The sequence below is a fragment of the Clarias gariepinus genome, chromosome 9, assembly GCF_024256425.1.
Source record: "Clarias gariepinus isolate MV-2021 ecotype Netherlands chromosome 9, CGAR_prim_01v2, whole genome shotgun sequence".
Classification (NCBI taxonomy): Eukaryota; Metazoa; Chordata; class Actinopteri; order Siluriformes; family Clariidae; genus Clarias; species Clarias gariepinus.
In genome coordinates, this window is record NC_071108.1 from 33,018,967 (window position 1) to 33,046,829 (window position 27,863).

The 27,863-nt window shown below is 39.3% G+C and overlaps 1 protein-coding gene across 3 annotated transcripts in view; it reads left to right on the forward strand.

Moving 5' to 3' along the window:
* The first annotated feature begins 2,071 nt into the window (after positions 1-2,071).
* ogdha (oxoglutarate dehydrogenase a) overlaps positions 2,072-27,863 on the forward strand; it is a 46,871-nt gene continuing 21,079 nt past the window's right edge. Inside the window, exons 1-7 of one of the 3 annotated variants that reach the window (XM_053504972.1) lie at positions 2,072-2,222; positions 5,131-5,584; positions 14,836-15,024; positions 18,778-18,880; positions 22,069-22,113; positions 24,132-24,173; positions 27,034-27,149. In XM_053504972.1, the coding sequence (XP_053360947.1) occupies positions 5,360-5,584; positions 14,836-15,024; positions 18,778-18,880; positions 22,069-22,113; positions 24,132-24,173; positions 27,034-27,149 (720 nt within the window). In that variant the 5' untranslated portion in view covers positions 2,072-2,222; positions 5,131-5,359. Of the gene's footprint in view, positions 2,223-5,130; positions 5,585-14,835; positions 15,025-18,400; positions 18,495-18,777; positions 18,881-22,068; positions 22,114-24,131; positions 24,174-27,033; positions 27,150-27,863 lie in introns of all 3 variants that reach the window. The other 2 variants (XM_053504971.1, XM_053504970.1) reach the window with 2 other exon arrangements.

The following is a 27,863-nucleotide window of genomic DNA, read 5'->3' on the forward strand; positions in this document are numbered from 1 at the left end:
TTTTCTCATTGTAATGAGATTTGTAAAAATCTGTTTATTTTTCCTGCAATAAAGGGATTTTTCTTGTGTGATGTTTTTCTTAGAACGACTTTTTATTCTCATAGTAGCACAATGTTTTTTAACAAACATTTATCAAGTAATAAGATGTTTTTGTATAAATGTATAAATCAGTTTTTGTCATAAAAAACATTTTCCAAGTTGAATTTTTTTTTGGCTTCTAAATACTGAGATATTTGCCCTCTCTTTTGGTATGTCCTGACCACTGCAGCCTGGGAACTTCCCACAAGAGCTCTGTTCTGACCCGGTCCTCTAGCCGTCATAAAGCGACTTTTCACTGTACCCACATTTACAAAGTTTCTTCACAATGGCATCTGGAAGTGGGTGGGATATATTAAGCAGCAAGTGAGCCTCTTTTCCCTGAAGTTGATGGGTTGGAAGCAGGAAAAATGGGCAAGCGTAAGGATTTGATCAACTTTTGCCAAATTGTGCAGCTCTTGTGGGATGTTCCTGGTTTGCTGTGGTCAGGACATACCAAAAGTAATCCAAGGAAGAAAAAATGGTGGACTGGGGTAGTGGGTGGCCAAGGTTAACTGATGCAAATGGGGAGTAAAGTTGGCCTGTGTAGTCCGTTCCAGTAGAACTACAGTAGAACTACTGTTGGTCAAATCGGACCACAACGGAGAGAGTGGAAAGGAGGTGAAGAGGCGGGTACAGGCAGGTTGGAATGGGTGGAGAAAAGTGTCAGGTGTGTTTTGTGACAAAAGAGTATCAGCGAGATTAAAAGGAAAGGTGTTCAAGACAGTGGTGAGACCAGCAATGCTCTACAGCTTAGAGACAGTGGCACTGAAGGAAAGACACGAGGCAGAGTTGAAGGTAGCAGAAGATGAAGATATTGAGGTTCTCTTTGGGAGTGACAAGGATGGATAGGATGAAGAATAAGTCCATCAAAGGGACAACCCATGTTAGATGTTTTGGAGATAAAGTCAGAGAGGCCAGATTGAGGTGGTTTGGACATGTTCAGAGGACAGATTGTGAGCATATTGGTAGAAGGTTGCTGAGGTTAGAACTGCCAGACAGGAGATCTAGAGGAAGACTAAAGAGGAGATTTATGGATGCAGTGAGAGAGGACATGAGGGTCTAGGGTTGGCTGGAGGCAGATGATTGGCTGTGGCGATGCCTGAAAAGGAACAGCCGAAAGAGAAAGAAGTCTCAGAAAAATTTCTGTGTCTGTCAAGCCTGAATTTGTCACAGCATCACTCAAGTTTTGACTGCGTACTGCACATGGGTCAAACTGTGGGCGCGCCCTAAAATCTACGGCTGGATAGAATTTAATGAATCTTTTTTAGCATTTGGATATCTGCCTAAAGTTTATCCTGCACCATAAAGTAAAATCTAAATGTTTGTATTTTTATTTTTTATATGTCATATATACATTACCGTACAGTAAACTTATTATTATTACTTTTTTTTACAAATCCCAGTTTTGAGATAAGGGCCTTGCTCAAGAGCCCAACAATGGCAACCTGGTGGAGCTGGGGCTTGAGCCGCCGGCCTTCCGATCAGTAACTCAGTGCCTTCTGAACTACCACTGTCCTCGAAAAGGAAGGAAAAAAAACATGACTCTGATGGGACTCGAACCCACAGCCTTTGAATCATTCCACCAAGTGATACTTAAAAGTCCAATGTGCTATCCATAAGCAAATACCTGCACCAATAGATATTAATTAAAGGTTTTTCCTAGAATTAATTCATGTTCTCACAGATGAAAAACCATGGAGTCGTTTTAAGACAAAACTTCACATCTTTATTCGATCTTAACTTTTAACTATTTCTACAAACTCTTTACCCATGATCCCAAGAGTGTAAATCTGATAATAAGATGAATAAAGTCTGATGAAGTGTTTGTGTGCTGTTCAGGTGCGACATTAAACTCTGTGTGTGAGAAAGAGAGATGTCACATTCTCCCTGTTACACTCAGACATGAGCAGCACTGACGTAGGCAATTTATCGCGGGAAAAGTAACGGAGTGACGTCAGGCGGCACGTGGCGTCACAGGGCTCGAGATTTCAACTTCCGGTTCTCGGGTATGTTTTTTTTTCCCCATCGCCGGAGAGAAGCAGAGGGCATGAGGACGCCGGAGGGGGACTTTTAATCTCCTACACACACATTCACTTACAGCTCGGGTGTTGGATAATTACACACAAGCGGCGACTCCGACACAAGTAAGTAGCGTGGTTTATTTTTAGGAATAATACTAAAAAAAAGCACAGCGCGAGCAGGACGTGGTGCATTACGAACAGCGCGCTCTTCGTTCGTGGCTCATTTAAATCAAAATCTAAAACTACATAATGCATATTTAATAAACCTTCTTTTTCTAAACATTTTCCAAAAAAACTGCAGCCGCGTGTTCCTGATTAATCCACCAGAATTAGCTATTCCGGCTCGGTCCCAAATAACTCCTCATACACTTCCAGTGCACTTCCTGTTCCGGCATTCCACCATGAACAAAGTGCACTTGTTTCAGGGAGCTTGCTTGGGAATTCGGACACAGCCACGGCACTCATATCATATCGCGGCGCTACTTCCCAGATACGCCGTATGTTCTGGTTGTATCGTTGAACTAAAATCACTTTACAACCTCAAACTGTGCATTTAATTAAAGTTTAGTAAGCTTTACGACAGCAGGGACGATGGGAGTCGGGCTAGCGTTAACAGGCAGACTTGCTAGCATTTCCTAGCATTCGAGACCCCCATGTTTAGTGAAAGGACACACTGATGGACAGGAATTGTAGCCAATGCGAGAGCTCACAGAGTCGCTTAAAGGGCGGGGTTTGTATCGAGCTGGCCAATCAGCGCGCTCGGAGCGGGCGTTTCGTGGTAACCGTTAGAATGCAAGGCAAGGTCAAGACATGCCGAGAAAAAGATTTCAGGTGTATTAGTTATTAATAATTCATTATCTCTTATATACACGAATAATAAGAGGTTTTAAATAGTTCCCGAATAACTTTTAGTACTTAAGTTTAGCGTGGAATCAGTTAAAGCTGATTCTGAAGTCTCCTTTAATGGAGTTTGTGATGTGTGTAAAAGTCACTTCCTTAAGAACATGCAAAACATTTATCCAGACCAACTAAATATACTAAGTTATAAGCTTCCGTTAGAACAATACTATATAAAAATCCCTTATGTACTAAAGATGAAGGTGGTATCAAAAAGTGTTGAGACTAGTTTTGTAACACAGCAACCCGGACAGTAATACGACTGAGAGATCAGGAAGACCTTCGGCGAGCTCGACCCCCAAAAAATGTCAAAACCATTCAGCATCACAACATCGCTGACGTTGTCATGTGTGATTTAAACATGCGCTGCGTTGCTGCCAGGTTCATCCCTATACTGCTGACCCAGGAGCAGAAGGAACATCACGTCGAAGTCTGACAAAAAAATCCAGATGACCTGTCCTTCATGTTGGTTCATTACCAGTGACGAAACCTAGGTGTGCGGGTACGACCCTGAGACGGAGCAAAATTTTTCATCTCCACAGCTAAAAAATACGAGGCAGGTCCGCACCTCGACCGAGTGCACGCTCGTCATCTTTTTTACATCCACAACATTATGTGGTGATGATAAATCGTCCCCATGAGCCAGACCATAAATAGCAAATTCCACTTCCAGTTTTTAAGGCAGTAGTTTTGAGTTGGGAAAGGAAGTATGAAAAAAAACAAAAAAAAACATAGCTTGTAAATTTTTTGATGCCACCTCACGGACATCTAGGAATATCTATCGAGGGTTTGGTGATCCCAGGGGTTTGGCACAATCAGCTAAAGAACAGCTGGTTTGAGGATCTCCAGGCACTATATGCGGAACGAGAGCAAAGGCCATCAGATCTGACGGGTCATGTAATACGACGTCACAACTGGTCAGAGAGATTTTCAGATCGGATAACACAGGCACACGAGTTTGAGCTTTAATAAACTTGCGTAATTAAATGTGCACGAGAACCTTCCCGGAAAAAAAAAAAAAAAAAGGGATCCGTGTTTGCGTAGGTCTGAATGAGTGTGTGTGTGTGTGCTTGTGGTTGGTTTAATGTCTGGTGTTATGCAACCAAATGTCACCCTGGACTTGAATCATTTCCTATAACTCAGCTGTGCCATTTATTTATTTATTTCTATTGTTTTCTTTTTTTTTTTTTTTTTCCATTTAAAGTTGTATATAGTTTTCTCTCTCTTTCTAATTTCATTTTTTTTCTCTGTTTTCCCTTCTCTCGACTTCCCCATAGTATACAACCTAAACTTCATTTTACTGTAACGTAATGATGACACAGCACTTGCGCTGGAGACCTCTTCCAAAACGACTAGTTTGTGTATTAGTACAACGCAGCTAGCTGATGTTCGCGCCGGTGTCGCGCCGGAACGGTCACATCAGACTGACTGATATAGTAACTCCAGTGGGAATTTTTAGACGCCTTTAGCAGAAGTGTAGCAATGAAGAGGAAGTTCATGAAGCGAAACTCTTGTCGTCGTACATACGAGTATATTAATGCGCTGATAGCAGCAATGCTACACTAATGCTTCTTGGTGTCATTTAGATAAAGGGTAAAGGTTAATGCAGACAGATAAGTGAGTGAACGCAATGTAGTCACTAGGATACAGTTTGCTCAGCATCTTGTTTTCCCTCTGTGTCTGCGATTAAATGGAAGGGATTTACTTTTCCATGTTGCAGTACAAAAAAATCACCAACAGTAGTAATAATAATAGTAATAATAAACATAATGATGTCATGGGATATTCCTACCTGTTTCACTTGGAAATAAGAATTACCTCTCAAAATTAAGAAGTTTAAAAAGAAAAGAAAAAACTGTAAAATGACATCATTATTAGAAGCTTGAATGCAAGTTACAGACCGCCCCTTTAATCTAACATGATTGATTGACGCTTACTAGCTCCTCCTACAGTATTTAAAATATATATCATTTTTTTATAAATATATTGTTTGATGTCATTATTAGAGCTCTAAAAGCACTTCTTAAAGTTACAGACCGCCCCTTCAATCTAACATGATTGATTGACGCTCACTTGCTTCCCCCTACAGCATTAAAAAAAAAACATTTTATTGATTGTATTTGATCTTTTTCAGGTTGGGGAAAGAAAATCCGGCAGAAAACCTCCAGTGTTACCCTTCAGACCTGTGGGGGGGGGAAACAATCCTTCTCTGGGACGTCAGTAAGAAGCCTGTCTTGCGTCTGTGGACTCGGGAGGTGACTTCGCGGAGTTGTCTTTCTCTGTGCTGGTAGCAGAAACACCCGGAAACACGCGCTGTTGTGTTTGAGCAGGAGCGCTCTCTGTATTTTTTTTATCAGACTGCGATGCACCGCTTAAGGACTTGTGCGGCGCGGCTTCGGCCCATCACGGCCTCTCAGACTGCTAAGAGCGTGACGCAGCAGAGGCCCGCGGCCACGCTCAGGACGTTTCAGCCGTTCAGGCGCTATACCACGCCGGTGGCCGCCGAGCCATTTCTGAACGGCACCAGCTCGAACTATGTGGAGGAAATGTACTACGCCTGGCTGGAGAACCCCAAGAGCGTGCACAAGGTAAGAGGAAGAGGACGAGCAGGGACGGTTTCACCGCGTCTTGTCTCTCTGTTAGACCGTTTGATATCAGTACGCTCACAAAATTTACATCGTATAGTTTCCTGAAAAATCATAATTTTTTTTTTTTTTTTTTTTACTTTAGTTTATTGTGTACTTGGCAAAAACACATGGTATCAGTGCTTAAAAAGTGTCTTACTTAGGTGAAAAAAAAACTTCAGATAGGATCGTACCATAGAACACCATTCTTCATAATACTTGATGGTGTGTGTGTGTGTTTTTTCTTCTTTTTTGTAAATATGCATACACATATTTTTATCAGGTTAAAAGAAACACATTTCCTAAATACAATTTCACGCCCTTTGATGTCTGTAGCGTCCGTTATTTTATCGAATTTAAATCTTTCAACGATCCTAACTGTCATTCAGATGAAACTTGGCTTAGAATTTAGATTTCACATGAAAAAGACATGAACCTGAAAGTGTTTTATTCTAAATGCTAAATTGTTAAGATATCGCAACATGAATGCAACATGGTTACGGACACTACAGATTTTATTTAGCTTTTTAAGCTTTTACCAAATAACTATTTGAGCAGCAGATTTACAGGTCATATGCGTCTAGAAGCGTACACTAGTTTTAGTTTAAATACTTATAAAGAAATATGAATAGACAGTATAACGTTGAAAAATGGCCATTCTTAGGACACAAATAAAATCATCTCTCCAAAACGTAACTTGAAATTTTTACGTATTATAAAAAATCTTTTTGGTCACATCGCCCCCCCTTAATATCACCCTGTAAATATAATTCATTTTTTTATTATTATTATTACAAATTCTTGGAGGAAAGGTCCCCATCTTATGCACGTGTTTACCTGTGATTGTTCTAATGTTTGAGCATGACTTTATTGTTAAATCTTCTCTCTATACACCGTCAGTTTTTCTGCCGTTGCTATAAATATAAGAGTCACTTTGATGAAAAACGCCAAAATGCTCCATGGCAGCGTAACGGATTACACAGTCACGGTGCAGTCAGGTCTCTGAGGTGCATGATTTAGAGTCCATAAGGACAGGGTTAGGAGAGTTTGAGTCACGGTGGAGGACTTGAGGGATAAAGACTCTCTTTATATCGGAGTAATGAACTCGATCATGTGGTATCAGGTGTAAGCCAGAGTAAGGTACACGTGACGATTGCTTCTCAGACCGTCTCAGGATCTTTACTAAACGAGTCTCCGACACCATCCTTAAGGTGCTGAGGTTTAAAAAAAGAGTTTAAGAAGCCCCAAGGTGGATCGAAAACTATTCGCAGCTCCAGCGTGTCTGAACAAGCAGAGGGAAATCCAGATTTTATTCCGATAGAGGAAACAATTTCTACGACAGAACCCTGAGCGGGAGTCGCTCCGCTTCCAAAAATGGAACCAGTCCTCAACAGATGCACATATTAACCCCTGAAACATCATGTGACGTTATTAATTACGCGCTGGATCTAACAATCTGACGGCTCACCAAAGACCACCACCTCCCTTTCACTCGCTCACTGTTTTATGTAAACACACTACACTGAGGGTTTTCCAGCCTGCTTTTCCCTCACAGCTCTCACGAAACCAGTTTGTTTACATTTTTTAAACCGTATGAGGGGCGTTCAAGTCAAACCGGTGAAAATTCTGATTGAATTTCTGTTTAAATATGATTGACATTTACAGAAGACTTCAAGCAGAGTACGGTGATGGGCCATTCATCATTTACCAACCTCGCTTGCACATTACTGGAACTCGGCTGGGAGTTATTGTCACGTCCCCTGTACAGTCCTGACCTCGCCCTTACCTCATTTCCAAGTGTTCCTTGGAGGCCGGGTTTTCAGACGTGAAGCAGCCAGCCTTATAGAAAACCTTCTACCCTGAGGGTGTCCGAGCTCTACTGAAACACTTGGATAAGTGCAGTAGTGTAGCAGGAGATTATATAAAGAAATAAAGGGAGCTTTAAACTCTCGTAACTGTGATTCTGCACAATCAGATGTCCTGCTTTGACTTGAATGCCACTCGTATAAAAAAAAGAAAAGCTTTCCCCCCCCCCATACATCCAAGCTTTAATAAAAAGAAAAAATATGTTTGTGTAATATGTAAATAGATTGCTAGCTGATTATAACCACAGTAGGAAACATGAGATGCTTAAATCTGCAGTGCTTAAAGGAGAACAGCCTGTTAATGCACATCACATGACATTACAATGATGAAAGTAGTATTAATAAGTAGGCAAGTTAAAATGAAGGAAAATGCAAAAGTATACAAAAGTATCATTCTAAAAGAAAGGTAAAACGTGGACATTAATTAGATCTGAAATTATTAATAAGAAGGATGATAGATATTAATACCTTTTAAAAGCTTTTTATAGACTGAAAAATTATATTTTCATCCTAGCAATGAAAAGGTCTGTCTGTCTTTACGAGCGAACATTAAAATGGAAAAAAGTGTGTATAAATATAGATAATATAAAAATCTGATTATTTTAACTGTTTTCAAATTTTGTGCATTTCTATCATGGAAAAAACAAGACTTGGTACAAAAAGTCAATAATAATAAAAAAATATTTTTTTAATAAATAAACAAAAGAAAAGTGAAATTGTTTTTAATATGCTGAAACCTGGTTAACCCTCTCGTATTTCTTACCTTTCTCAGTGCTGCAAATAAGGCCCTTTTATTTTTATTTTATTTTTTATTTTAGCCAAACCCACTGTAGGGATTGTCAATGTGACGATATAAGATCAGTATTGTGATAAATTGTGTTATGATGCACAAAAATATTGCGGTATCTAATGTTGCTAAAAGAAATGCCAGCTTACTGGCTATAACAATGTACTTAATATTTAAAACTGAAGTCAACATTAAATTTTAGAGAAATTTCAGTTTGTGTTTTTTCATAACTAAAAAATAAATTTATGAAGCTATAGCTATGAAACATTTAACCTCATGACAAATGTTTGCTAATATTTTTCCAAGCCTCCTATCCCCCCCCAAAAATAGAACCCCACAAGGTTCACTCTAGTGGTAGCTTCATGATGTTCATGTGATATTTTCGCTATTTTTCTCAGCCGTGAAGTTAAGGCTCTACATGCATTGAAGCGTATAACTTGGCGTAAATGACCCGTGGCGTAGTTTCCTCGTGTTCGCACGCTTCATCGGATTAAACGTTTCCGCCACTTAATTTCCGCCTAATGGAGCTAGCGCTGGAGATAGTAAATGAGCTGGATGACGATTATCACCTGCTCATCGCTCAGCTTGTACAGAAGAGCACGGCTTACGGCACACGTTAAAGCAGAGTGGAACATGTTTGAGAAGTCCGAGGTTTGGCCGAGCTCTGGTGTTTACTCTGTGAGGAGAGACACAGTGGTTAATTCTTTTTCTCTGATTCATCAACTTTGGATGAGAAACTCCTCCTTAGCTCAGCATTTCGCCTCTGTCCAAATCCTCTTTGGATGAGTCGATTGTGAAATTGCGTTCTCAGTCTGAGGGAAATCTGCCCTGTTTAACTCTCACAGTGTTTTAATTAAAGGCTCGGAAGCTTTACTAGTGATAACCAGATCAACCGGAGTGAAAGTCTTCAGGGCTTCTATTTTTTTAAATCCCTCTGGATCATTATTATTAAAAATAAGCACTTATTTTAGGGCTCGAGGATATGTTTAATGACGGAGACCAAATGTCTAAATGTAAAAGTTTTAAGGAGGAGTATTTATAAGGTTTATAGCTGTTATGTTTAAGTCTAAATACTTTGGCGCAGGTATTTAAGAAGGCTTGAGTTCTAGAGTAATAGCTGGCCTAAGCTTTATTGTTAAATAATAAAATGTAGTTATATAGGAATTACTTGCATTACACAGTGTCTTGTACTATACCTTCATCTTCAAAAGATGAAAATAATGCCAATCACTATATACTTTAATAAAGAAAAACTGTACTTGTAAACATGTAGCATGCATCTGTTTTACATTTTAGGGCAGGGTTTGTGTAATTTAGTCATTTCTGCAAAATATATGCAGACTATTGTAGTACATTAGTTTTGATTAGATAGAAAATGAATGAAAAGAAAAAAAAATGAAATGAAGGAAATGCAAGTCTGATTGGGTCGGAGGGTGTTTGAACATTTAGCAATTTTAAAGACGTATAATCCGAACATCACCTGGTTTTAGATTGTAATTACTTCCTTTTTTTCCCCTCCTGATATTTAATGATTCATTTTTTTCCCGCAAAGTAGGTTTAATCGTGATTCATTATGATATTAATTTCATATCATTCGGCTCAGCCCTGTTGCGCATATATATATATATATATATATATATATATATATATATATATAGTATAAATCTAAAGTTTTGATTTAGTCGCCTTTAGCTTTAATTACAGGGAAAGGAAAAAACACATAATGTGATACCCTGGTGATTCAGTACATTCAGGTCATCAGCTGACTTCACTTTTTAACGTTGCTGAGTCTCGGCCTGAGCGACTAATCAACCCCAGATCATAACACTGTCTCCAGAGGCTTGTACAGTGGACGCTATGCATGATGGGTGCATCGCTTCTAGCGCTTCCCTTCTTCCCCTGACACGCCCATCACTCTGGTATAGGATCAATCTGGACTCATCAGGTCACATGATCTTTTTGCACCACTCTTAAGTTCGATATTTAGGCTCCCTAACAAACTGAAGTCTTTTTTCTGATGAGTCTCACTAACAAGTGGTTTTCTTATTGACGCACAGCTGTTTTGTCCCCTGATATGATTTAGGAAACCAGGTAGACGGTGCCATGCATTACAGTAGTACCGCTGCGTACGCTGTGTAACAGTCAGTAGTTTTTGATAACTGCCCCAGAGTAACCCTTCTCTCCAGTCATGCGGTGTGTGTGGAGGGGAATTCAAGGCTCGTCTGCGAGTGTCGGGTTACAGCACACCAGAGGACACGGAACGCACTTCAGTGATTATTATTACAAGGTCAATCTCTGCGTGTGCTTCGTTAGCACCGCACTTACTCGGATAACAAAGTGTCCTGTATGGCGTGGCGTGTGAGTTCAATTTCTGGTAGCGTGGACGTCCTGTAGTGTAGTTTACACCTGCCTGAATTCATTCATTAATATTTAAACGTAAACCCTTAACGTGAGACGTGTAGCGAGTCGACATCAGGTGTCAGTAGTTCTGGTTACAGTTAAGGACGTAGTGCAGCGTGTGCGAGTCTGATCACCCTCAGCTTGTTATCTAAAAGTTTTTACTACACTGATCACTTATTAACCACCGTATAGATAGTGATATCTTGACACTTGTTTTCCAGCGTTCCCGCATGGCGGACGTGTATATAACAAGATGTATATGTTTCCAGTAGTATAGGATGTTGGTTGTGAAATGGCTGTGATGTATTTAACCATAAAACTAAATTTGACACACCCTGTAAATGCAGATTTCTAAATCAGCACTGATTTATTGCAGCACTCTTTCATTTTGGATACGGCGATTTTGTTGCTGCACGACTTTTTAGGCAGCGGCGGGTTTTTATGGAGCTAAGTGTTTTTTAGGGACTTTCGTTGCAGTTTAGTTGGAGAACAAATTAGTTGCAGCACTTTGTTTTTAGACAGTTTTCAGAGGCTTTTTTTGTAGCAGGTTTTTAGGCAGCAGCGCGGTTTGGTTGCTGCGCGGGTTTTTAGGCAGCAGCGCGGTTTGGTTGCTGCGCGGGTTTTTAGGCAGCAGCGCGGTTTGGTTGCTGCGCGGGTTTTTAGGCAGCAGCGCGGTTTGGTTGCTGCGCGGGTTTTTAGGCAGCAGCGGGGGTTTTTAGGCAGCAGCGGGGGTTTTTAGGCAGCAGCGGGGGTTTTTAGGCAGCAGCGGGGGTTTTTAGGCAGCAGCGGGGGTTTTTAGGCAGCAGCGCGGTTTGGTTGCTGCGCGAGTTTTTAGGCAGCCGCGCGGGTTTTTAGGAAATAATTAGTTGGAAAACAGATGCACTTTGTTTTTAGCCAACACAGTTTTCAGAGGCTTTTTTTTTTTGTAGGGTTGCACGTTTTGCTAAAAAAAAAAAAAAAATCACATTAAAATTGTCATATTGTCATTTTAACTGTGTACGTTACTATTAAAAGTACACTTTATTAATCTGTATTCACCTAAACTAACAGCAAATAATGGCACAAATGATCACGTTTTAGAGGATGTTTGCCAGTATTTATTTATCGCCTCAAAAGTATTCAATTGACAAACTGTACATAAATGGATACATCACCTGTAGTAAAATGCAGCATTTTGTAATTGCACAGATCCTTATTGCGATTTAGATTTTTATGTGATAAACTGTACAGCACAGTTTTTAGGCAACACGGTCTCATTGCAGCACTAGTTTTAGGAATCACCGTTTTTAGGCAGCCAAGTTTCACCACAGCACTGATTTTAGGCAGCACCATCCCATGCAGCAATGATTTATGGCAGCGTATTTCCGTATTTCTGAGTAGCACAGTTGTAGGCGGAACATTTCCATTACAGCGCTGATGTTAGAGTACACTGTTTAAGCAGCTCCTTTTTTAGGCAGCACACTTTTGTTATAGCACAGTTTTTAGGCAACACAAGTTTTTTTAGAGCAGCATTCCGTTGCAGCATTGTTTTGTGGCAGCATATTTGTGTAGCGCTGTATTTAGGCACCACCTGTTTTAGGCAGCACTATTCCATTGCAGCACTGTTTTAGGCAGCACACTGTGATTACAGCACTGGTGTTAGATTACACAGTTTTTAAGCAGCCCCTTTTTTTTATTTTTATTTTTTAGGCAGCACACTTCCATTTCAGCAGGCAGCAGTGTTTTTTTGGCAGCATATTTTTGTAGCACTGTTTTTAGGCAGCAACAATTTTAGGAAGAGCCATTTTATTACATAAAATGCGCTTTTTGGGAGCATGATTTTACCACATCACTGGATGTAGATAGCACTACTTTAAAGCAGCTTCTTCTTTTTAGTTTTTTATTTATTTATTTTTTATTTTTTTTTTAGGGAGCAAACTTCCACTGCATCACTAGATTTGGGCAACTTCATTACAGCAGTGTTTGGTGGCAGAATGTTTTTAGTGCTGTTATATGGTGACGCCATTTTTAGGCACCAGTTTCTTAACAGCCATGTTTTTAGGCAGTACTTTTTATTTAATTTTGTATTTTTATGCAGCACCCTTTTTTTGTGGCAGCATATTGTGTAGGGCAGTTTTTAGGCAGCAACTTTTTTTTGTGGTAGACACTAACCTTTTTAGGCACCAACTTTTTAGGCAGCGCCATTTTTTTGCATTTTTTTTTTGTGGCAGCACATTTCTGTAGCGCTGTTATTTGGCAGCACCTGTTTTAGGCAGCACTATTCCATTGCAGCACTGTTTTAGGCAGCACACTGTGATTACAGCACTGGTGTTAGATTACACAGTTTTTAAGCAGCCCCTTTTTTTAATTTTTATTTTTTAGGCAGCACACTTCCATTTCAGCAGGTAGCAGTGTTTTTTTGGCAGCATATTTTTGTAGCACTGTTTTTAGGCAGCAACAATTTTAGGAAGAGCCATTTTATTACATAAAATGCGCTTTTTGGGAGCATGATTTTACCACATCACTGGATGTAGATAGCACTACTTTAAAGCAGCTTCTTCTTTTTAGTTTTTTATTTATTTATTTATTTTTTTTAGGGAGCAAACTTCCACTGCATCACTAGATTTGGGCAACTTCATTACAGCAGTGTTTGGTGGCAGAATGTTTTTAGTGCTGTTATATGGTGACACCATTTTTAGGCACCAGTTTCTTAACAGCCATGTTTTTAGGCAGTACTTTTTATTTAATTTTGTATTTTTATGCAGCACCCTTTTTTTGTGGCAGCATATTGTGTAGGGCAGTTTTTAGGCAGCAACTTTTTTTTGTGGTAGACACTAACCTTTTTAGGCACCAACTTTTTAGGCAGCGCCATTTTGTTGCATTTTTTTTTTGTGGCAGCACATTTCTGTAGCGCTGTTATTTGGCAGCACCCGTTTTAGGCACCAGTTTCTTAACAGCCCTGTTTTTAGGCAGGGCTGTTTTTTTTTTTTTTCTGTTTTTTTTGGCAGCAACTTTTTACATTAAATTTTTATTTTTTTTTTTACGAGAAATTTTTTTTTAGGCAGCGACATTTCCATGCCGCAATGTTTAGTGACAGCATATTTTTTTAGGACAGTTATTACGCAACAACTGTTTTAGGCATCACCGTTTCATTACAGCCCTGTTTTTACTACAGAACTGGTTTAGATAACACTGTTTAGGCGGCACAATGCCATGACTGCACTGGTATTTAGGCAGTGAAATTTTCATTGTTGCACTGTATTTTTGGCAGCGCCATTGTGTTACTGAGGTGTTTTGTGGCAGCGTATTTCTGTATAACACTGTGTTTAGACAGCACAAGTTCAGACAGAATGTACCTGAGCTGAACCTACATAAGGCCTTTGAGGGTTTTTTAAAAAATTTTATTATTATTTTTTTTTTAAGAAGCACATTTTGAACAGCACAGTTGTTTAGACAGCCCAGCATTTTTTTAAGCCTTGGCTCATTTTTTTAGAAAACACTGAACGCCTTCAACACTGAACATCAAACATGGCAGCAGTGCGTTAGATTATATAAATAAAGTGCAAATCACATTCTAATACAGCACCATTTTTTTCCATCTTGATTTACTCTGAGCATGATTTGATCATTATTATAATAATAATAATAATAATAATAATAATAATAACAACGATAATAATAATAATAACTATTTGGTTAGATAATGTGATTAATATAGTGGTGTTACAGGTTTTCAGTGAACCTGCGTAAACTCCTTAACAAGCCACTTTATTTATAGTACATCTCGGTACTCTACTTGTGTCATCGTGTTTGCGTGAGTTTTTAACCTCGTAATGTCCGGCGTGACCCTCGTCTAGTTTACGATTGAATTATACCTCAAAGGTTTTGCAAATTTGTTGGGTTTCAGTTTAACCTCTATGAAAAGTTCATTGAACACACACACACACAAACCTCTAACACCTGATCCAATTCATCAGATAATCTATTGAAGGAGAAATTAAAGAAATATATGCGTGACAGTTGTGGACTTGACTTCTGAAATGACCAGAAGTTGTTGTTGTTTTATAACTTAACTTCATGTCTTAAAGTACAGGGAAATCTCTGTGGTTAATTCTTCCTCCACGTCCTCCTCCTCCTCCTCCTCACTTTCTTTCTGTTCTTGTCTTTTTTTGCCAACTTTTCAGTCTTGGGACATTTTCTTCAGGAACGCTAACGCAGGGGCTCCCCCGGGCACCGCCTACCAGAGTCCTCCTCCGCTGGGCATGAGCCTGGCAGAGCTGACTCAGGCCCAGTCTCTGGTTGGTGCTCAGCCCAATGTCGAGAAGTTAGTGGAGGACCATCTGGCTGTGCAATCGCTCATCAGAGCTTATCAGGTACGCCTGTCTCGTCCGATCCAAGAAATCAGTCGTTGTTAAATGCTTTTGGAATTAAATGTCTTAGGAAATTCTGCTGGTAAAATTTTATTTATTTAAAACTGGATTTTGACATTTTGTCCATGAGAGAATTTATAACACAAAATATCCCAAAACAAAAGGCTTCCTTAGTAGTTCACTTATAACTGTGCATTTGTACAGTGTCGACAAATACGAGGGCGAGTCAAAATGATACCCACTCGTGACTGTAGAATTTATTTTACCTAACTTCATCGGAAGTGGATCTTCGTCCTGGTAGGGCTCCTTTCAGGGGACTAAACAGAAGGAGTAAATTCAGGACTATGGGGAGGATAATCGACAGTGTGGGCGGAAGTGTGTGGACGTACGCCGTCATGCGAGATCAGGACCCCCCTCGGATATCAGTCCTCCGAAGTTTAGTCTTCATCTCTTCAATAAACGTCTCGCTGTAACGACCACCGTTAGTTGTTGAACCTTTTTCCTGATAATGTTCCAATACTTTTGGCCTCTGAGAATCCCAGATAACTGTGAGCGTTGATGAATTTTCTAGCTGATGGTCGAATTTTGAACTTCTTCTTGGTCGGATCATACGTTCCATACTGTACTTCGCCGTTTACTCGCAAGCTCATAGTGATGAATCCGTGTGTCTCATCACCGGTAATGATTCTCTTTAAAAAACTTTCACCGTCTTCAGAGTATCGAAAGTCCTAATTTTGTTTGCAGATATCCAAATACCTCTGTTTATGCTTTTCGGCACCATGTACACGCTCAGACTACAAAAAGAAAAAGCATCGCCGCACGCTGCTCTTCTTTCGTGCAAATCACAAGTGGGGCGTCCATTTTATTTATTGATTTTTTTTTGCTCACACCGCAGTTAAGCTGGTTTATTTGTACACGTTCACACCTGCAGTGCAGTGACTGGGGAGACAGTAGGGCTTAAACAGTTATATTAAAACTTCTCTTTCCGGAGTGCGGATCATTTTTGACTCAGTCTCGATTTGACGTTGTATTTATGGCTTGTTGTTTTGATGTTTTATGATATTGCTACAATGAAATTTTAGTTAAGTTATTCACATGAGATATATATATATATATATATGTGTTTAATTGTCACAGTATAAAAGTGTTATCGCAGTGCAATAAAATGCAATCCCATAAGCGTTTATGCTATTCTTATTTATGTGATTTTAGCTGAAATGTAATAATTTTGTGTAAAATTAAAGGTTTAGATATACAGTTTCTTTTAAAGCATTTAATGCACAAATAATTTTAGCATTTTAAAAAAAAAAAATCTCTTTAAATCTCTTTGTAAATTATGTGTAAAAATGTCCTCTTTGGGGTCGTCGGGTCTGCACAGAAATCCTGTTTAATAAGTTGATTGATTTGATTTGATCAGTAAGTTTTCTTATATATAAATCTACTTAAATCTTCTTTTTACTGATTATAATATAACTGCAGTTTCTCCATCTATTGTCATCCATGTTCTTTAACAATAAGTGTAAATGTATGTTCATGTCTGAGTCTCATCCATCTTAAACTAAAGTAAGCCAAGGTAAGTAAGTCTGCTAAGAATTTCTGCTTTTAGTGTTGGAGATATACGAGAGGCGTTCAGGTCAAACCGGGACTTTATTCCTCTATATGATTCCGGTGTATCACTAGTGCTTGGACACCAAGGTAGAAAGTTTTCCTGAAGGTTAGACTGCCTGATTCAGGTCTGAAAATCCGGCCTCCCAGGAACTCCTTTAAAGGTCCAAACATGTAGAAATGTCTGAGTGAGGTCAGGACTGTACTGGGCACTAACTCCTAGCTGAAGTCCTGTAATGTGCACGTGGTGTTGCTGAATGATTGTGTGTACAGTTTTCACAGACAGATGCGTCTCTTCCGCAAGTTGCCGACAAGTCATCAATAAATTTTTAAGGATCAGACGTTCCAGTCGCTCAATGTTCACAAGAACGTCTGCAGCGTGCTCTGAGCCACCTCAGCCGGGACCGTCGTTCAAGGACGTACGGGTTACTTAAAAAAAACGTTTGCTCCGTTCAAATGTTTTACTGCGGCTAAGAGTACTGTGCTCAAAGTCTTCTGTAAATGTCGATCGCTTTTACGCCGTCATTCAGCAGAAATTTCATCACGAGTTTGACCTGAACGCCTCTCGTACACACGTTAGATTGGCTTTTTTTCTATAAAAAGGTTCAGTTAAACATTACTCAATGTGTATATTAGACTGATCAGCTGTAGCTTTACTATAAAAGGTTTATTTTTTACCGTTGAGGTGATTGCTGGTGGTCACCACAGAGATATAGGTTTTTTTCCCTATTAAAATATAAATTGAGGTTTAGGAAGTTTTAGATGTAATAGCAATCCTGACAGAAATCACAAAAACTGCTTAAAAATGTTAATTTATTTCAGATCTCGGGTTCATTTTCCTAAAGATTGCAAATTTTATTTAAAAAAAAATATATATATTTTTTTAATAGTCCCAATTTTGTCAGAAAAATGTCATGACATAATATCACAACTTTTATCACATTTTTCTTTATTATAGGTTAAACAAGTTATCAATCAATAACTGATTAGTTATCAATATTATGCACTTTTTTTTTAGTTTTGGGTTGTATTTAAAGAATTCCACCTGCGTAATCACATTAAAATAGTTATGCCGGGCAAATTAATTAAACCAGAATAGTTTAAGCCTACAGATGAATAGCTTAATGATTATACATGGACATATTGCCCAGTGTCCGCGAGGGGACAATTACTTTTAATAGTAGCTTTACTTTTCATCTAGGTCTAATTTAATTTGTGATCCAGAACATCTAAGGAGTTCTTTTGTTTTGAAGTTCATTAAAAGACTAAAAATGTTTTTTTTTTTTTTTTTAATCAAGTGTTCTCATTAGGGCCGGTATTGTAAGTTAGCACATAACTTATAAACAACCTAAAAGCTGGAAAAAAAAAAAAGTAAAAGCTATATAAGTAATTAACAATTATTCGGCTATTAGTTGCAGTTATTTCCAAAGTTCGTTTTTGTTTATATTGTCTCGAATATTTCCAGAGCCAATTATTTGTTCAGATGATTTCAGTAGTCGGTTATTTATTTGCAAATATTTGTTATTCCAGTCGCTGGTTAGTTGTTTAGACACAATCAGCCTCATATAAATGTAAACGTGAACACTCCTGCGGCGTCTCCGCTGTGCCGTTGGTTCTGACAGGCCTGGTATATAAAGGGTACACACTGTAATTTTAGCAGGTTTTTCTAATATTTTTCCTGAAGATAAGGACCGTGTTGGGAATTGCCCCCAGCCTCGAATGCACAGTGAGTTTGTGCCGGGGTTTCTTGTGACTGCTGTTACCTTGTTTCCAGGTCATGGGGCATCATAATGCCAAACTCGACCCGCTTGGCATCAGTTGTGTAAATTTTGACGAGGCCCCAGTTCCGACTGGGTACCAGCATGTTGGTGAGAAATGTTTTCTGTTCCCTCCACAGCTCTGCAGAACGTCATTAATGAGCCTGTTCTGTGTTATTGTCGCTTTCCACCCCTCCAACCCACCCCTCTCTCTCTCTCTCTCTCTCTCTGTGTCTTTTTCCTTTTATCTGTTGCTCTTTCTTCTCTTTCCACTTTTTGACGCTCCACCCTCACTCGCACTTCATCTTCAACTTCATCCTCTCCCATCGTGGGTGCTCTCGCATCTTCTTTCCTCCCCCCCTCCCTCTCCCGGCACCTGCATCGTCTCCTGTAGATCCGGGGTCACCATGTGGCTCAGCTGGACCCCCTGGGGATTATGGATGCCGATCTGGACTCGTGCGTCCCCACAGACATTATTACATCGTCGGATAAACTCGGTGAGGAGTTATGAAGAGTGTTGCAAGCACCAAAGCGTGGCTGTAAACCTCCAGCACCGGGTCGGTCGGCCGTGACGCAAAAATCTGGATCTTTTACTCTCTCCAACACGCCTCTAAACGAACACGCCGCCGTCCTGCTCTGGAGCATTACAGCTGCGCTATGTAGACAAGGGATGAAATGAAGCAAAGCTGTTTCGCTTTGGAGGATCTGCCAAGCTTGGCCTTCTCTGACACTTTTCAGCTTCTCAGTTCCTGGTAGATTATTATTTTCTTTTTCTGCACGGTTTCTTTTCTCCCAGCTGCGTCCAACCACAAGGCGCAGGTCACACCCACTCTTTCTTTGTTTGTTTGAAGAATCTCGACCGGGGAGATGTCTGGAGCGTTACCAGTTAGTCCTGCTATATCAGTATTGGCGCCATTATAGTAACTGCTATTGATTCAAGAATCGGCCAAAGTGAGAAACGTTTATGGTTAGCAGTCTAAATGCTTTCACACTTGGTGTTTGGAGTTTTCTTTCTCGACTCTTTCTGTTATTACAGGAAGCTGACGAGAGTGTTGTTAAGTGTGTGTGTGTGTGTTTTTATTTTATTAATTTATTTTTAAAAAGATAAAAGAGAAATAAAAATATCAACATGAAGGATGCCAGGTAATAAAGTCAGGCTAGTTCATGAGTAAATACGAGGATATTTATAATAAAAACTATTTTAACACTTAAATGTAACATCTATTTATGGGGCATGAGAGACTCAAAAGTTTTTAGATTTTTTTTTTTTTTTTTTTTTTACACAAAGTGTGAAAGCAGTTTAAAACATTGACCTCTGGAAGCTAAAGTTATCCACATTAAATTGACTAAAATACTTACTTACTTACATACTTGTACTAACTAAATTGTACTAAGTATTTGTGTTTCCTCAATAACACCTTTGTTTTTTTTTTTTTTAATCCAAAATTATACTGTTCTCTACATCGAGAACTGTTTGGAAACGGTCTTAATCCCATAATGCACTGCAGGAGGACATGAACATTAGGGACGGGAATCACTAGGGACCAACCGATACGATATCACCGATACTTTTTACATCGATACACACGATTTTATTTTATAAATATCCCAATCCAATATTATGTTTTATTATTATTATTATTATTATTATTATCATTATTATTATTAAGATTTTCTTACAATTTAAAAAATACTTAGCAGATAATTTGCTACCAATGTGTGAGTTTATGGTGCACAAATGCAAATGTATATAGATGATACAATTATTTGGGATTTTTTTTTTGTGTGTATAACAATATTCTACTAAATTCGATTTATTCCTCATCTCTAGTGCACATGTCCTTTTAAAATGTCCAAATAAGTTGTTACAAGTTACTATGGCAACATCTAAAAAAGGCGGCATGCAGGTAACCCGTGCTGCGTTATGCACACAATTGTGTGCATTCTAGGTAACGTTAACAGTTAAGGGTACAAACCCAGGAGACTTTTAGCCATTTGTTACAGATATGCGGCATCAAATTCCATTGTTGATGTAAATGAAATCCTGGAGCTCTGTACCAAAGGGTACAACATATAAAAACTTCCATTGCTCCCCATATTTGAACTTATGAGGCTGTGAGCTGAAGACGAGATCCTGTTTGGCAGAGCGAGATGCGTGTTTGCATAAAGGGCATGTTGGCAGGAACTTGCTTTACATTGCACTTGCATTGGAGTGTGTTTGAGCCGAGGTACTTTAATACCAAGCGTGCATGTGCTGGTATCAGAAAAGAAACATTTACAAACAGCATTTTATATATATATTTTAAAAAGCATCAAAGTTTAGATAAAAAAAATAATATAGTACAAGACGGACCAGTTTTCAGATGGAAACAAAAAACCTAATGTACGCTCCTGGGATTTGTATAATAATAGAAAGGAGCGAGTGTGACCAAGTTACCGGAAGAACTCATATTCTTCAGCAAGCTCGGTAAAACCTAACAGCTGTTTTACTTATAAAACTGCACAAATCTGTGTCTAAAACTCCTGAGTTTAAACAATGAGTTTTCACTCCAAATATTGACTGTTTATTTTACTACTCTTTATTGCTCTTTATTGAGGTTTCTTTTATGCAGAAATGTTTTTCAAAAGCATCTTTTGCTTATGCCATATTTTTGTATGTGCCCAAGACTTTTGCACAGTACTATAAGTAAAACAGCTGTTAGGTTTTACAGAGCCTAAGACTTTTGCACAATACCGTACTTTTTTCAATACAGTACGTATTTCAATATTAAAGGAGATTATTGCATATTCGGATGCCTATTTACCTACTAATCAGATGGTCAAAGGTGCAGCTCAGGTTTACATCACGTGTTTTTTTATTCTAATTGGCCTGTTAGTCCCCGTTATTACAAGAACCGGGTTTGTGTTAAAGCAGAAGGGAGATTCTCCAGTAGATTTGGTTCAGGCTTTTACATCAGGAAGAAAAAATATATACATGTACAAATTTTGGTACAAAGCAACCTCAGAGATGATCCTGTTCATGATTGCGTTGCGTGCGCCGAACATCGTTCAGGTGATTAACGGTACATTTCCTTGTATAAACAAACCGAAAGCCTGCGAATGCGCTGCATGTTTTTGTTTTTTTTCCTTTCTTTGCACAACAAGTCCATTCAGAGCAGGATGAACTGTGGTGAATTTGAGTCGATCAGGTTTTGTGCTGCGCCAGCGCTTCGAACCTCAGTTTTTTTTTCCCCAGCTTTTTGGCGAGCTTTGCTTTTGACCTATAGGAGTAGACGGGTGTGGTGATGGTCATATTTGATCATTGGAATTACATTAAATGTAGCTGACATCCGCCTTTTTTTGCACTTGATCAGAATTGTGCGGGGGTTTTTTTTGTGTGTGTGTGTGTGATTTACGAGCGTGTTTATCAGTTCCAATGTTACCAGACCTCTGGTAAAATTTGAGTGCTGTATTTTCCAGACTTGAAGACTTCCAGCCCTTTAGCAGGAGCTAAACACGCCTCATTGGTTGCGGTTCGAACCTATTTTTTTACTTTAGTGACATTATGTCCAGAACACCTCAGGATTTTTTTTTTTTTTTTTTTTTTTCGCGATATGTCTGGAAAATAAAGTAACTTCCCGCTGTGTGTCATCAGTGTGGTCATTAACGTGTCCCGGATGTTTCTTTCCTGTCACTCCTTCTCCAGACCTTACACATTTCAAGGATCGGCTAAGTGTTCTAACCGTCGGAGGTAGGCCTCAAGGACAAGCAAGCTTTGTGTGTCTTACTTTTTTTTTTTCTTTCCATCTTTCTTTTTATGTTTTTCTTTGATTTTGTTGCTTCGTTAGTTCTGGGTTTGGTTTGCCGGGTGTAGGTTAGTCAGTGGGCCACACACTCGGTAGCACCTCCCCTCTTGATTTGACAAGTGGAAACATCTGGAAAACCGAATAATACAAAATAAAAACCTATTAGAACAAGCTGTTTTTATTTAGATTATATAACAAAATGTATGCAGTAACAGCTCTCCAGATGTTTTCACTCAATTCCAGGTTTGACAATCGAGCCCCGTTGGTCCCTGTAGTCACCCTGGCTAGTTTTCGGTGATGTCTCTCTTTCTTTATAACCCCTTCTGAATAAAAAGTAGTTCCACACACAGTGACTCCTGTGTCCACGGGAGGAGGGATTAACACTCCACACCATGAGAAATCACTTCCAGATTTTGAGGTGGAATTTAACAAAACTAATCATTTCAAAGAAATCAGAACTCAAAACCTCATGTGCCGATTTAATCAACAAATGTAGTTGATCGTATTGAGGTGCTAATCGCCTTTGGCGCAAAAATCTAGACAAAAATCTGCACTAGTAAGGCGAGAAAGTTTATCCGTGTACATACATACACAAGGCAGAGAAACAAGTTTAGCAACTATGGAGATGCAACCTGGAGTTTTCTTTATCCTGAGCAAATATATTTTGGTTAACATAAGGATAAGAGATCTTTGTTGTCTCTGGTGTGTGTACACATGTTTTAAAGTCTTAACAAATCGAGTCCAATGCCCCGAACATGGAGACCAACTGACAATATTCCACGCTAATTACTTTCCATTTAGCTACGTATAGCTACTGCTGTTATTTATCACAGCAGACAGGCCACGCCCACAAGAGGCTCGTAGCATGATGTGAACACTGCACAGGAGCTATGAGGCCAGACCTGCATTCATTAGCGGTTTTAGGGACCCCTTGTAGCAATCTGGACGCGCGAACAAAGCGAGTTAACACAAGAAACCATTGGCTTAAATGATTTACAAGCCATTCAGGATAAACACCAGCATAATACCAGGAAACTGTGAATGTTTAGTGCAACAGCGCCCTCTGGCGATCCTGTATTTTGCGCTACGTAGCTGTGACTGTGAAACGTATACTCTGATGTTAAATACGCCATGTTTGCTCCGCCCAATCTCCACCCCTCCAAATTTGCCACCCACTTTTTTAGCTTTACTTGAGAGATCAGTTTTTTTAAGAACAATTCTTTTAAATAATAGTAAAATCTAACATAAATATAAGCTACTTGCCTGCTACCTGATGACTTGCGCTGTCCTGAAAATTACTTAGAACCGCTGTTTTTTTGTTTTGTTTTTTTGTAGTTTTTTCAGTTTCCACAATCCATTGCAAGTGATTTAATGTTGTTGAATTGCGTTCCAGTCACTTTTCTCCACTGTCGTGTTTATTTCCATCAATTATCTTCTAATGGTAATTTAAGGAGTGATTCTTATCAGCCGAAACAAAACATGAATAAATAAATCGTTTAGTGTGAGATTGCCTAGTATAAAGCGTAGTTTCTTCTTAATGGGTTTTAATTTGGAAGTCCTGAATAGTCCTTAATCAACACAATTTTTTTTATAGTAAAAAAAAAAATTTTGAATTACATTAATTTATAGCACCTACAAAAACCTATGTTAGTGTTTAGCAGTCTTGTAACTCATTGGGGTTTTAAATGAATGCAAGCAATGAATTTGAACTGGTTTGTTCAGATGTTGCGTGCATGAGTTTATTTCCAAGTTATGTCATCATTATTTGCCTACACTGGTTCCGTAGCTCCTGTGCAAAACGAAACTAAACTTAACCCAACGTTTCATCGACTGCATTTGGGGTAGATTGTGGTAATCTCTCAGTTAATTAACGACCTAATGTTGCTTTTTATAAATGGACTAATTCCTCTTTTATTTCCCCCCTGAATGTCCTCTCCTGCTTTCTTTCTACTTTGTCTTCCAGAGTGTGAATACCATTCTGACTTATCGCACAGAGTAGAAAGCGGTAAATTGATATGCTCTGACCGGAGGTCTGTATGCTTCTGAGGTAGAATGCGGTGTGATGATGTGTTTCGCCATGCATTCATTTTACACAGACGTGCACACGCGCACACAGACACGATGTGGAGATTGCTGGGTGATGGCTTCACGCTTGTTGGGCGGAGACGCTGCGTTTGATGGGAATGGCTCTGCACCGCTAATGGTTCTTCACACTTTCCACACACGGAGTTTTCTGGTATGATCGTGGTGATGAATTCTGTGGGGACATTTGGTTCGGATCAGGTGTTCAGGGTTTGATCTCACGCATGGTGTAAACGGCAGCGGCCAGGTTTACATTCCCGCCTGAATGACTCATGAAAGGTCCGGGTCTGGGGTCTACATCACTTCCTTCTGGATGCATTTACACGCGCGCACATATATGCCCACACACACACACACCCCTCAATATATTTTCAGACATGCAAAAGATTCTCTCTCCCACTCTCTCTGGTCTTGTCTCTCTATCCCTCTCTTTCTCGCTTTATTCTTTTTTCCACTCTCTGTCTGTATCACTCCCACTCTCTCTCCCATGGCCAGTCTGTTCCCCTCTCTCTCTCGTGTTTCTATCACTGTGAATTAGTTTTGTCTTTTTGTTTCTCTCTGGTCCTATCCAGGTCTGTCTCTCTCTCTCTCTTTCTCTCTCTCTCTCTCTCTCTCTCTCTCTGCATGTCTGACTCACATCCAAGTTGTGACTAACACACACACACGTACACTCACTCCCATCCCCAGACACTCACAGTTGAAGGTGTCCTCAGACTAACCTTCTCTCTCTCCCTCACACACACACACACACGCTGAGGTGCATGACTGCTGTTTCCTGCCTCATGCTCAACATCCCATAATAATCTCCATCAAGGGCGTTTCCATTAGTACCTGGCAGCAGCATCCTGTCTGCGTGTGTGTGTGTGTGTGTTTGAGTCGGACTGCTGCCGGTGTACAACAGGAAAAGCTCACACAGTGAAAACGTTTTGATCGTATTGGTATTGGAGCGTATTTTTTGTCGCCAGGTTACCTGTAGATTACAGAGACGTCACGCTGCGTTGTGTAAACATCAGCCCTTCAGATCCATGCCTCAGACGTGTGCGTTAACGTGGCCTGGATTCCATGACGCTAGTGTTATTTTACACGTTCTACACTTGAGTAAAGTGGCTGGCGGATCGCCCGTTACGAGTCATCGCCTTGTCTCACGTTGTGTGCTTAAGCTTTACCTTATTTTACCTGTTTATCTTCTTAATCCTACTTCCCACTGTCACAGATTTTATTCCAGAAAACGCTACAAAAACATGACTCGCGTAGTCGTACAGTAAGATCAGGACGTGTCTGGGTGTGTCGCAAGTGGTCCTTGGCTCATTGTCATGGACCATAAGAAAAATATTTGTTTCAGAGCGCTAAAGATGTGCGCTGTGGTCAATGTGACAACAGCTTTAAGCAGCAAGCTTTAAATGGCAGGATAGTAATGTTTTATTCTGTTGTTTTTTGAAATAATTTATTTTTTGCTACACTATAATGAGTAAAAATCAGGATAATTTACACACATCGTCTACGAGTTAATAAACAGCAGGAGTGATGGTTTAAAGTCAGAGCACATCATGTGAGGTGAAATATATTTTACATATATAGTGTATATACATCCAGTTAGTCCCCGACTTACAACCGAGTTTCGTTCTAAGAGCGCGTTCGCAAGTCAGATTTGTTCTTAAGTCCAACAAAGTGAAGCCTTGTTATAGGCCTTTGGTACGAATATACAATGTAAAGCATACCAATCTACTTGGCTAAATCGCTCTTCTCTTTCCCAACACTGCCATCATGTGGCCAAAAACAGCAATCGCGTGTAAGCCTTTTTAAACATGCCTAACGAGTCAGCTGACCTCGTTTAAATTCAACTACACTCCTTGAAAGGACACCATTTTGTCTCAGAGCTGTTGTCCAACTGTATTGGACTGTGCACACTCGGATGGATCGTGCAAACTCGGATATGTTAATTTTTTCTTTGTTTTTTTTAATCGATTTTTGGAGGAAGTGTGACGATACATGAATCACAACATGAAAGGATCACGATCCATAGTTGAATTGATCCCGCCATCTCTAAATCTCACACACTGGTGTGTGGTCTCAACTTTTTCTCTTTATTTAGGTTAACTTTTGTTGTTTATTTATGTAGCGCCACAGCGTTTTCTCTTAACGCTTTATTGCCACAACGTCAGAGCGTGTCAACCTGGTCAACGCTAATTTTTTAAACCCTAGCAAAATTATTATTATTTTTTATTTATTTTTTTTTTTTTTTTAAATCATGAAAGTGGGAACCGGGCTGATAACTTCAGATAGCCCAATGTATAAGAGCTGGGAGTGATGACGGTGTTGACTTTGTCTTTCTTCTTCTCATTTCTCGGTTTTTATCTCTCACCCACTTTTTTTTCCTTCTGACCTCATTCTGTCTTTTCATCTATACATTTTATCCATACATTTATTAACCCTGCATGTCATCATTGTGGCTTTGCTTTTTATTTATTTATTTATTTATTAAATTATTTATTTATTCCCTCTTGAACGTAAATGCCTCACTAACCCCCTTTATACCCCCTCATCACTGTATGGAATGTTTTTTTGTTTGTTTGTTTGTTTGTTTATTCCCCCCCACTCATATTTCCATGTTTCATGGATTTACCACCTCTCCCCTGCTTATGTTTTCTCCTTTCTCCTTTACATCATGATCTAAACCACTCTCATCCCCTCTCTCCACTCGTCTTTTTTTTTTTTTTTGTTCCCCCTTCATCCCCTTTTTCCCTCTCTTTGCCTTTCCACGTCACTGCCTCTGTGGCCTGTAGGATTCTACGGATTGGAGGAGTCGGATCTGGATAAAGTGTTCCGCCTGCCCACTACCACCTTTATCGGGGGCACGGAGAGCGCTCTGCCTCTGCGGGAGATCATCCGTCGCCTGGAGGTGACGCACACTGATATACGCACTTGCACACACTCCTTTTGTCACAGAAACTTTTATTCTTTTTGTTACAGTAATTTATTAGTAAATATGATCATGTCCTTTTGATTTGTGTTTGTGGTGACATTTAAGTAGCCGACCAAAACACACAGTATTGGTGCTGATTTTATATATTTATATTTTTTGTTATACATATAATACAGAAAATGTGTGCGCCAAAGAAGCTCCTCCTAAAGTTTATGCAACATAGACGTGACCAATCTTGCTTCCATAAAAAATTCCAAGTTTTGGAGAGATGATTTTATTTGTGCCCCAAAAATGGTCATTTTTCAGCGTTATACTGTCTCACTTCAAACAGTAATCATTTTAAATGATAATTATTCATATTTCTGAGTATTGATATTAAAATTGGTGTAAACTTCTAGAAGCATATGACCTGTAAAAACTGCTGCTTAGATTAAAGCATTTTGTGCAAAATTAAGGATCTCCCAAAAAGAAAAAAAATCTGTAGTGTCTGTAACCATGTCACATAAGGATGTCTTAATATTTTAGAATTTTAGAATAATAGACTTTTTTTCAGTTTTGTCTTTTTCATGTAAAATTCAAATTGGTCAGCTTTTATCTGAATGACAGTTAAGATCGTTGAAAGATTTGAATTCAAAAACATAACGGACGCTACAGACATCAAAGGACATGAAACTGTATTTGGCAAATAGG